The following is a 12,631-nucleotide window of genomic DNA, read 5'->3' as shown; positions in this document are numbered from 1 at the left end:
TGGAAAAACAGAAGCAGTCTTTTAACAACCCTTTGAAGTACAGAACACTGTGTTGTTAGCGTGCTGCTTTCTGCCTAGGTGATGAACAATCAGGATGTTTCAGAGTTGGAACAGCTGCTGGAAACCAAAGAACTGTGCAATTCCAATGCAATAAACCATACAGAACACCTCTATCGCTCCGAAAGGAGAAACATTGTATTTCAAAGGAAGACAATCAGATAGCCATCTTCCTAGGAAATTTAAGTTAATAAATGTAATTTGTGTTTATTTGTTGTCCAGCATAAATCAGTAATAAATCACTGTAATGTACCACCTGCCATTATCAATTGAGTGAAAGCTGAACTAACAGGTGGATAACTGGCTCTCTCATTCACTATGTTGAAAAAAGTGCTTCAGGGTTTACTGGCTGGTACTAGCAGGCTAACCAGCCGTATGCACTTAAATCCAGTCAAACCTGACTGCTACTCCCGAGCGGGTTACATGCAGAATATCTTGCTCATTTTGGAATTCCTTAAACAGGTGGCTTGAATCCAATTCCACTGTGATTCTATGAACAAGGCAGTGGTTGTCTCAGTCATTTCTAATAGGTCTTGAATGAACTGAGTGAAATTAGATAAGACTTCATGGACAGAACAATGCGACAATAGATTTGTAGCACTGCCTGGCTGTATCACATGATTCTCACAGAGAGATGTGTGAGTGAAGGTCAGGCAGTGGAAACTGTTCAATAACATCCAGTGACAACTTTACCATGTCATAGTTGACCACGACTGGAGTTATGCATCCCAAGCCGAAGACGAGGGTACTAACGAAAGTCGTGGTCAACTACCACACGGTAGAGCCTTCATCGACGGGCACTATTTTTCAATAAGAATTTTTATTATTATTTTCTTTTAAAAACCACTTTAAAACCTACATTTACTTTGAACTGCTAATGATTCTTGAGGTAACCTTCCACTGAGAAGCTTTAGGGGGATTGTGGAAAGGTGGGGGTATTCACTGACACGGGAGACAGAAGATTTTATTTGCAAACACCGCACAGGTGCCCAGATTTATTTATTTTACTTATTTATTTTTTTATTTAGTTTAACCCGCAGAGGGCGCTGTTGTCCGTGGTCTGGATACTGCCGACAGTAAACCAGGACCACGGGGTTACCAACACAGGTATCCCAATCCGTGCACCTTCAAGTGCTCAAAAGTAATAATGAAAACAGAAGGCGAAAGAAAAAGGGAAAATAAAACACAGTAATAAAACTACAAACAAAAGTGCTGCTTATGCAGTGCCCCCACTGCCGCTAAGCCAGTCAGCACAGGTCTCCGTCCTACGCTCAGCTGTGCTTATACACTGGGGTTGGCCAGGGTTCCCCGTACCTCTACACACGTCCCCTCGGGTACGTATTTATTTATATTGCTCTGTGAAAAATAGTTTTTTTTTTTTTTTTATGAAAGGCTGCCCCCTCAGCCGGGCTCGCCTGCTCCTTGTTTCACGCTGGCCTCTTCTGCCAGCGACACCGTATTTCCATCAACACGGCCACCCGAGTGCACAACCAAGCTAGTTCTTATGGGCCGAGCAGTCTCCCAAGGCCCGCCCCTCAGCCACTCAGAGAGAGGGAAAGCACACACACACTCTTCCCCACCTCTCCGTGTCATCGCCATGGCCGACAGGCGGATCCCACGAGACTGCTGCCCTCTACCTGCAGTAATACGAATGTGCCAAATAGTCAGTCCAGATCTCCCCTGTTACAGGGATAATAAAGGAAAACAGTCCTGAAAGTTTTCATAAACGATCGCGCACATAAATAGAGAAAAAAGAAAACTGTATTTAACAGATATCTGAATGGAGCAATATTGCTAAATTGTGTCTCGGTTTGTTGTTGTTGTTGAAAGAAGCTGTGCTCCATTTGAGCTGACAGGCTGTGATTGACTGATTCGGCAGCTGCGGGTACAGGACTGGTTTCTTTCGTCAGTGCAAAGTATTGATTGGCTGGTTTTGGTGGATGATAAAATAAATTTGGAGCAATTGTGTCTTTGTTCAGCATTTGCTGTCCAATAGATGTGAACTGAGCTTTTAATACAGCATGTCACAATGAAAAAAAACGGCACTTTCTCAGATTGATATTAAGTTTGATTGACAGTTGATGCGGTGACGTTCCAGCATGCATCTACTGTCTAATAGAAGCCCGTAGAGCTGGAAGCTGATTGGCTGATCGTAGTGAATCGTTTTCTATGCCTTATTACTCTTGTTATTGTGGTAAGATTTTATAAGGGAAGGCGTGTAAACTTTATTCAACCTGTCGTACCAGATGTCATGTTTTAAAATATCATGTTTGGTATAACATTTGTTTCTTTCCAAATTGCATATGAGAGACCTACAGTATCTAGCTAATGGAAGTACAAAACATGTCACATTTCTGAAATGATTTTGTAAGCTACAAACACTGTTCAGTGTTCACAGAATAAATGTTTCTTGCACAGCAGCACTTCATGTTATCCCGATGAAAATGTTGATTGTTGAGTTCTAATTCAGTGGCCCTCTCAAGCCACTGCTTCTACCTCAATCTTTCTCATTGTTAAAGAGCAAGTTGTTTCAAATGGCATCTGATTTCTTTTTTTATATTTCCCTTGCTAGTTTATGGTGTTGACGGGTTCTGTGGTGACGGGTTCTGTTTATGGTGATTGCAGTCATTCAGAGTGGTGACGGGTTCTGTTTATGATGATTGCAGTCATTCAGAGTGGTGACGGGTTCTGTTTATGGTGATTGCAGTCATTCAGAGTGGTGACGGGTTCTGTTTATGGTGTTATGTCATTCAGAGTGGTGACGGGTTCTGTTTATGGTGATTGCAGTCATTCAGAGTGGTGACGGGTTCTGTTTATGGTGTTATGTCATTCAGAGTGGTGACGGGTTCTGTTTATGGTGTTATGTCATTCAGAGTGGTGACAGGTTCTGTTTATGGTGTTATGTCATTCAGAGTGGTGACGGGTTCTGTTTATGGTGTTATGTCATTCAGAGTGGTGACGGGTTCTGTTTATGGTGATTGCAGTCATTCAGAGTGGTGACAGGTTCTGTTTATGGTGTTATGTCATTCAGAGTGGTGACGGGTTCTGTTTATGGTGTTATGTCATTCAGAGTGGTGACGGGTTCGGTTTATGGTGTTGGCTGTCATTCAGAGTGGTGACGGGTTCTGTTTATGGTGTTATGTCATTCGGAGTGGTGACGGGTTCTGTTTATGGTGTTATGTCATTCAGAGTGGTGACGGGTTCTGTTTATGGTGTTGGCAGTCATTCAGAGTAGTGACGGGTTCTGTTTATGGTGTTATGTCATTCAGAGTGGTGACGGGTTCTGTTTATGGTGTTATGTCATTCAGAGTGGTGACGGGTTCTGTTTATGGTGTTATGTCATTCAGCGTGGTGACGGGTTCTGTTTATGGTGTTATGTCATTCAGAGTGGTGACGGGTTCGGTTTATGGTGTTGGCAGTCATTCAGAGTGGTGACGGGTTCTGTTTATGGTGTTTTGTCATTCGGAGTGGTGACGGGTTCTGTTTATGGTGTTATGTCATTCAGAGTGGTGACGGGTTCTGTTTATGGTGTTATGTCATTCAGAGTGGTGACGGGTTCTGTTTATGGTGTTATGTCATTCAGAGTGGTGACGGGTTCTGTTTATGGTGTTATGTCATTCAGAGTGGTGACGGGTTCTGTTTATGGTGTTATGTCATTCAGAGTGGTGTCGGGTTCTGTTTATGGTGTTATGTCATTCAGAGTGGTGACGGGTTCTGTTTATGGTGTTATGTCATTCAGAGTGGTGATGGGTTCTGTTGCTCCAATATTGAGTTGCCATAATGTTTTTCTATAAATCTGTATTTACCTGGCTTGTCTGGAGAATCCAAGTTGCCAGCAGGTGGCAATGTAACCTTTCAACACTGCCAGCCCCACCTATATACATGTAGACAAAGCTGTTCTGTCCTGGCACGTTCTCCAGACAAGCAGCTCAAAGCCAAGTAAAGGCTCAATACTGGAGAAGAAGACCCAAGCACCAAACACCAAAGGACCAAACTAGTATAGTAAATGTAAAAACAGAAATTAAAATGACATTTGAAGCTACTTATTCCTAACCTTGCGCCCCCCCCTCTCTTCTTAGCAACTCAAGTTCATGCACACCTCTCACCAGTTCCTGTTGCTAAGCAGCCCCCCCGCAAAGGAAGCTCGTTTCCGGACCGCCAAGAAGCTGTATGGTAGCACCTTCGCCTTCCAGTGAGTGACACCCCAGCACCCTTCAGAACAGAGCAGGACAGAGCTCACCTCACACAGCATGAGTGTCAAACACAAGCACCAGGGCGTGTGCGGCCCTCCCCAGGCCTCCCAGGCTTCTCACGGTTAATGGGATTTGTAGTTTTCTTTTTATAAGGGGTGTGCTCTGTATCACAATTTCCACCAACCCTTTTCAAAAGAGATTTCACTTTGTCAGATGGGCATACAGTGCGCCACTGATACTTCCGCGTTCGATAGATCAGTGATGTGTTTAACTCACTGTTAGGTCATGTTGACAGTACATTTAAACAGTTCTATATTTTACATTATAAGGGCCCTTTAATAATGAACTGCTTTCAACGTAAGACAAATAGTGAATTCAGCAGGGAGCCCTGTAGTATATGTTGGCTATATTGAAATTAGTTTTTTGCCTTTTTGAAATATATACAGTAGCAACACACCCATTAAAGTAATATAACCAGTTTTAAAAATGGTAAAACTACCCCATAGTTCAATCAGCCCTTGGTAACTTCTTTTAGCAAGAAACTACAAAAGCACCGTAATATACAGAGTACAACATTATTTGGATAATGTCTGTGAGTTATATTGAGGTTGTGCAGTGCACCTGAATAATATTTATTGCTAGGGTTGAAAGCAGGATGTAATGGATCACTGCTGATTAGTTAATAATACCGACATTGGCAAGAGCCGCATACTTACTATACCTCTCGACTACAGAGCTTGTGCTTTAGTTGAATGGTAAGACATTCGTCTTTGAACCGTTATCACTTTGCGTCCAGTCTTTGTCTTTCCATTCAATTGAATGGGCTGAGATGCCAAGTATCTTCAAAGAAGTGAGAGATGTACACACGAATAGAAGATGTGTGTGTTATTCCCTGGTTGTGTGTTATACACAGGGAGCATGTTGTATTCTAATAATTACAGTAGTCCTATATATCTCTGAGTCAGCCCATCTCCTGTATTGTAGAACACAGGCACACCTCAGGACAGTGTTCAGACAGTATCCGGGAACCTTTTTGTTCTCACAGTTTCTCTGTTTCTCTCTCTCCCTGCCCCCATTCTAGTGGTTCCCATATTGAGAACTGGCACTCCATTCTGAGAAATGGACTAGTCAATGCGTCTTATACCAAACTGCAGGTATGTAGCTATCACAGCTAGAGAGATGCATCCATCCCTGGACCAAGGCCTGCCTTAACCCAGGCCTGGGGTCCAGCTGCTCCATTTTGACAGTAACGGATGCCATGTTCCTCCTCATTGCAATGGGTTTCTGCAAGGCTCACCGGTGAACCCAGCCCATGTCACCCTCCTCTTCAGCTCTGACAGCAATGGACGCCATGTTTCTCCTCCCTGTTCCTATTGGCTGTCACATCCAGCGTGGAAGTGTGGAATATGGCGTCCACTGGGTGGCTGGGTTTTCGGTCTGCCTTGCTAAGGCAAGGGTGGGCCACTAGCTGGAGCGCGAACCACTAACCATCAGTTTTCAGAGCGGAATTTTGCTTCCATGAAAGAACCTTTTCCAGGGTGGCCCCTGGAAACAGCTGGCAGCCTAAAGGCATTGTGGTCGGTGGGGGACATTGGTAAAAGGTTGTAGTGGGAAAGAGAATCCAACAGCAAGGTTAGTAAATCACCATTGAGCATGGTTGTTTTTTTTTTTGCTAATACTCTGCTAATGTATGCTGCTGTTTACTAACATTTATTTTTCAAAGCAGAGAATTGTCTGTGACGGTGGTTGAATAAAGATACAGTTTACACCCAACACACAAAACTGGTTGTAAGGGTCTGGGGTAGACCCTCACTTGTCCAGCCTACTCAATAGCAGTCACTCACAAACATTCTCAGAATTAAATGGTTTACACAAGACACAATGTAACAACCATCCGGACAGGTTCAGGGTAAGGTCTGTAAGGTCACCGGCCACCCAAAGGGGAAACAGACAATAGACAATAGGCAGTTAGGTAACTCACACTGCAATATTACACTATATTCACACATAATTATCAAGCAATACCGTAAATCCTCTTTGACTTCAAATGGGGAGCCCTGCACTGACCGAGCAACAAAAAATGATTGACTGCTGTGTTAGACAGAGCATTATACTCCATCTAAAGTGTGAGTACAAACAGCACAAAGCAAGCACCATGGAGCGCATGTTTATACAGGAAGTAAGGAGCAAGTGCATACAGTGCAGATACTGCGTCACAGTGCTGTCACTGTGCTGCACTGACACGACTCGGGGTAGAATTCACAGTGCTGTCACTCTGCTGCACAGACACGACTCAGGGGGTAGAATTCACAGTGCTGTCACTGTGCTGCACTGACACGACTCGGGGTAGAATTCACAGTGCTGTCACTGCGCTGCACTGACACGACTCAGGGGGTAGAATCCACAGTGCTGTCACTCTGCTGCACAGACACGACTCAGGGGGTAGAATTCACAGTGCTGTCACTGCGCTGCACTGACACGACTCGGGGTAGAATTCACAGTGCTGTCACTGTGCTGCACTGACACGACTCAGGGGGTAGAATTCACAGTGCTGTCACTGCGCTGCACTGACACGACTCAGGGGGTAGAATTCACAGTGCTGTCACTGCGCTGCACTGACACGACTCGGGGTAGAATTCACAGTGCTGTCACTGCGCTGCACTGACACGACTCAGGGGGTAGAATTCACAGCGCTGTCACTGCGCTGCACTGACACGACTCAGGGGGTAGAATTCACAGCGCTGTCACTGCGCTGCACTGACACGACTCAGGGGGTAGAATTCACAGTGCTGTCACTGCGCTGCACTGACACGACTCAGGGGGTAGAATTCACAGTACTGTCACTGCGCTGCACTGACACGACTCAGGGGGTAGAATTCACAGTGCTGTCACTCTGCTGCACAGACACACTCAGGGGGTAGAATTCACAGTGCTGTCACTGTGCTGCACTGACACGACTCAGGGGGTAGAATTCACAGTGCTGTCACTGCGCTGCACTGACACGACTCAGGGGGTAGAATTCACAGTGCTGTCACTGCGCTGCACTGACACGACTCAGGGGGTGGAATTCACAGTGCTGTCACTGCGCTGCACTGACACGACTCAGGGGGTAGAATTCACAGTGCTGTCACTCTGCTGCACAGACACACTCAGGGGGTAGAATTCACAGTGCTATCACTGTGCTGCACTGACACGACTCAGGGGGTAGAATTCACAGTGCTGTCACTGCGCTGCACTGACACGACTCAGGGGGTAGAATTCACAGTGCTGTCACTGTGCTGCACTGACACGACTCAGGGGGTAGAATTCACAGTGCTGTCACTCTGCTGCACAGACACACTCGGGGTAGAATTCACAGTGCTGTCACTCTGCTGCACAGACACGACTCAGGGGGTAGAATTCACAGTGCTGTCACTGCGCTGCACTGGCACGACTCAGGGGGTAGAATTCACAGTGCTGTCACTGCGCTGCACTGACACGACTCAGGGGGTGGAATTCACAGTGCTGTCACTGCGCTGCACTGACACGACTCAGGGGGTAGAATTCACAGTGCTGTCACTCTGCTGCACAGACACACTCAGGGGGTAGAATTCACAGTGCTATCACTGTGCTGCACTGACACGACTCAGGGGGTAGAATTCACAGTGCTGTCACTGCGCTGCACTGACACGACTCGGGGTAGAATTCACAGTGCTGTCACTGTGCTGCACTGACACGACTCGGGGTAGAATTCACAGTGCTGTCACTCTGCTGCACAGACACTCGCAGATTCTATTTCATTTCTCGTTTAAACTTTTAAATATTTCAAATGTTTTTAACCAAGCAGAAAAGCCATCATGAGAAGCCCTCCATTAGCATGCTGTTACTTTTTTATGATGCAACATTAAAGTGGATGAGACTACATGCGTGCAACATCCATGTGTATACAGAAAAGACTTTGAATAAATCTGGAATAAATACCCTTGCACTGCACACCTCCTGCGGTGGAAACAGTACAGCTGACCTCTATACTTGCATATCTTTGACAATAGCTGAACATTTAGGATCAATTCTACATTAGCACTTTGATGCTGTGTTTAAATTGTAAAGTAATATCCTCCCTGTGTCTGGTGTTGGGAGCTGCCTGTGTTCAGATCATTACAATAGAGCTGAAGAGAGACAAGCCGGGATGTTTTTCTACAGCACGCTCACACACTCACTCACACACACACTCCTTGCCCTTGCCTCTCTCACTGTGAGTGTAATTGTGATTGTCACCATGTCTTTTCAATGCAAGCTGCACGGGGCAGCGTACGGGAAGGGCATCTATCTCAGCCCCATCTCCAGTATATCATTTGGATACTCAGGTAGGAATACACTTTACTAACTTACCAAACCATGAAGCCAGATGGGATTGTGTTTGCATATCACATCAACCATATATACATACAGTATATATACTATATATATATATATATGGTTGATCTGATATGCATTGCTGTGCATGGTTAACTAATATGTATGGTTACTTTGAGCAGCTGTTCAGTCCTTATAAACAAAAACTTTAAAGTAATAGTAAATGTGGACAAAGTACAACATGAATTCAAACGTATTTAGGTTTCGGACATGAGAGTCCTTCATCAGCTACAACGAGAGTCCAATGAGTTGTTTGTTTTAAAGAACTAATTTCAAATAAAGCCAAGTGGGGCTTCATGGTAGAATATTCCTCCCAAAAGGTTCCGAAGTGCAGAGTTTGAAAAAGCTTGTGTTCTTTCTGCTTTCTGGTTTTGGGTGTTCCATAGCATTTGTAAATTCCACGGACAGTGGCATCATCAATAGACTATCCAACAGTATTAAAATATATAGCTACAGGTGACCAGGTGGATTTGATCTTAATCTTTCTGAGTGATCTGCCAAATGTCTTTTATTCTCTCCAATATATAGCAAGTTGCACTTTTTGCAGATGATACAATCCACAATCCCCTTGGTAGTGCAAGTCAACTGTTCATTAATGGTGATAGAAGATTTAGGATCATGAATTTCCAAGTTTGTGTTTACAGGTTGCACAACAAGATCTGTTGCAAGGAAAAGTGCCTTTTGAAGTATTGCTTTCAGAAGGGATAGAGCTGTGGACCAAATAGTCTCTAATGCTTTTACTCTCCTATGTGATATTAATGGAGGTTCTTTAAAAATGGCTGCCGTAGATGGACCCTCTTCAAAACTGTAAAGCTCTTTTCAATGACGTATTGAATTATTTGTAGGAGGATCTGTTAGTAGAAGAGGTATATGATGATTTGCATCTTGCTTTCTTTGATATAGGGCTTCGCTCCTGTTTAATATAAATATCCGGGTCTTGGCTGTATTGATGATGTGGTCTGTGTATCTACAGCTCTTAAACTTGCACATTTCATCTGCTTTTGTTTTGAAATCATCCTCTTCACTGCAGATGCGTCTGAGGCACAATAGTTGTGAATAAGCAATGGAATCTCAACTGGTTTTAAGGTGTGAGGAGTTGTACTGGAGATTCGAATGGGAGTTGTATTGGAGATGTGAACGGGAGTCGTATTGGAGATTCGAACGGGAGTTGTATTGGAGATTCGAATGGGAGTTGTACTGGAGATTCGAATGGGAGTTGTATTGGAGATGTGAATGGGAGTCGTATTGGAGATTCGAACAGGAGTTGTATTGGAGATTCGAGGAGTTGTATTGGAGATTTGAATGGGAGTATGTTTCTTTGTAACAGACGCTGGTAGTAATACAGGAATTGTCGACAGCACATACATTGATGTCTAAGAAACATCTCGTTGTGCAACCTTTAAACACACAAACACAAACTTGGAAATTCATGGTCCTAAATCTTCTATCACCATCAATGAACAATTGACTTGCACTAACAATGGGATTGTGGATTGTATTGTCTGCAAAAAGTGCAACTTGCTATATATTGGTGATCCTAAAGGACGTTTAGCAGATTGCTTTGTAGAACACCTCAGAAGCATTAAGATCATATCCACCTGGTCATCTGTAGCTATACATTTTAATACTGTTGGACATTCTATTGGTGATGTCACTGTCTGTGGAATTTACAAATGCTGTGGAATACACACAACCAGAAAGCAAAAAGAACACAAGCTGATTTTCAAACTCTGCACGGAACCTCTTGGGATGAACATTCTACCATGAAGCCCCACTTGGCTTTATCAGTTCTTAAAAAACAAAAAACTCATTAGACTCCATGGCATTTTAGCTGATGAAGGACTCTTATGTTGGTGTGATGTGCATTGATGTGCATGGTTAACTCATATACAGTACATGGTGACTCTGAACAGCTGTTCAGTCCTGTGCCTCTCTCAAGCAGATTGTTTTGTGATATGGAATCCAAACCGTTTCAGTGCAAGCATGGTCGAGTATTGTATAACCATGGGACAAACCAAGATGACAATAAAATCACTTTCCAATAGCGCACCTACTGTGTGCTCTCTATCAAACTTTCTTCACTCTCCTGTCTTGTCCTGCTTGTCCTGGCCTGCACAGAGTTTGTGTTTATTGTGTTTATGCACTATAGTAAATGAATCAGTCATGTTGCAGTTTGTGTTTCTTGTGTTCATGCACTATAGTAAATGAATCAGTCATGTTGCAGTTTGTGTTTATTGTGTTCATGCACTATAGTAAATGAATCAGTCATGTTGCAGTTTGTGTTTATTGTGGTTATGCACTATAGTAAATGAATCAGTCATGTTGCAGCTTGTGTTTGTTGTGTTCATGCATTATAGTAAATGAATCAGTCATGTGAGGGACTGCCTATTTTCATAAAAGTGTGTTGTACATGTTACTGGTGTTTGCTATTTTTTGTCCCACCCATGGAAGAACTGAGAGAAATTGCTCATGCCAGCGTGGAGTATGTCTGTCTGTCTCCCGGACTGATGTAATTGTTTGCAGAGTACCTCTATGGCCACCAGATGTCTCTGTCGTGCTGTCTAAATCACATGTTAAATTTCAATGTTAAATTTCAATACAGAGAATTGCACATGTGAAGATTCAGATTTCCTACATACACACACACACAACGCACACACACACACACACACACACACACACACACACATGCACACACGCACACACTACCTTCGTATAGGACCATATCAATGTTTCAGAATAATGGGGAATTTGTTCACATTTAACCCCACTACTTACACCCCTTGCTTGTTCACTAAATATCTTGGTATCCTGAATTACTAATCAACATCTTACATGCATGTAAATAACTTTAATGAGCAAGCGATCTCACAGTGCAGTGGTACCCCAATTATTGTCAACAGAATGGAGAGACATTTGTTCTTCATTTTACTCCCAAAACAAGAGTTTAGGCAATCAACAGATTATGCAATGTGATATCTCAAAGAAGGGACAGGATATCTCATAGAAGGGATGATATCTCAAAGAAGGGACAGGATATCTCATAGAAGGGATGATATCTCATAGAAGGGACAGGATATCTCATAGAAGGGACAGGATATCTCATAGAAGAGACAGGTCACAAAAGAAGCAGCACACAACTGTTTCATTGCTAAACACAAACTTAGTGGCTCTTGAAACTTTATTGGAAGTATTTCTCCACTGACATTAAAATGGGTGTCCAAGTTTGCCCCAATTGTGTCTTGTTTAACCTCTTTATATGGCTGTCCCTTTTTTTCCGTATTTGTTTGTTTTTGTACATGTGAACCCCCCCCCCCCCAATCTCTTTGCAAGCTGCAAGCACACCTCAGTACTCTGGGGGGACTAAGTTGAGACCACCAGCTCCTTTCACTTGTGACCTGAGTAGAACCCCAGTGCTGAATGACAGTAGAGGCCTGTGTCCCCTAGCCCTATAGGAGGAAAACAAAAATCCCTTAAAAAGTGAACTGAACTGCACTACATGCACCTCTGTTGTTTCTTGCTAGTTCAGTAACAATACTGGAGAACAGAGCTAAATGTGGTCCACAATCTGGACAGCATAGTGTTTACAAACAGGATCATAGTGCACATTTCAAGGTATGCCTCTGCTTGGTTTGTGGATTGTGCCGGAGTGGAGTGTGTAGGGGGCTGCTCTAGAGGAGCGCAGGGGAGTGTGTAGGGGGCTGCTCTAGAGGAGCGCAGGGGAGTGTGTAGGGGGCTGCTCTAGAGGAGCTCTGCTGACAAGCTGTTGTTGTTGTTTTGTTCTTTGATAGGGATGGGGAAGGGGCAGCACCGCATGCCTTCGAAAGACGAACTGGTTCAGCGCTACAACAGGATGAACACCATCCCACAGGTACAGTGTAAGGGTACAGGGAGCTACGGCAGTAGTGGAAATACCACCACTATTTCCGTCAGCTCTAACCACTAGACCACACTGCCTCCCTCCCAGTCCCTCAGCTCTAACCAGT

The 12,631-nt window shown here is 43.9% G+C and overlaps 1 protein-coding gene across 1 annotated transcript in view; it reads left to right on the top strand.

Annotated features, from left to right (window-relative positions):
• Positions 1-12,631, top strand: part of LOC117428406 (protein mono-ADP-ribosyltransferase PARP6-like) — a 48,767-nt gene that overhangs the window by 25,466 nt on the left and 10,670 nt on the right. Inside the window, exons 18-21 of the mRNA XM_058994866.1 lie at positions 4,137-4,249; positions 5,332-5,404; positions 8,527-8,596; positions 12,437-12,516. Coding sequence (XP_058850849.1) covers positions 4,137-4,249; positions 5,332-5,404; positions 8,527-8,596; positions 12,437-12,516 — 336 coding nt within the window. The remainder of the gene's footprint in view (positions 1-4,136; positions 4,250-5,331; positions 5,405-8,526; positions 8,597-12,436; positions 12,517-12,631) is intronic.

This window comes from Acipenser ruthenus, chromosome 21 (genome assembly GCF_902713425.1).
Source record: "Acipenser ruthenus chromosome 21, fAciRut3.2 maternal haplotype, whole genome shotgun sequence".
Classification (NCBI taxonomy): Eukaryota; Metazoa; Chordata; class Actinopteri; order Acipenseriformes; family Acipenseridae; genus Acipenser; species Acipenser ruthenus.
This window is presented reverse-complemented; position numbering and strand designations above follow the sequence as displayed.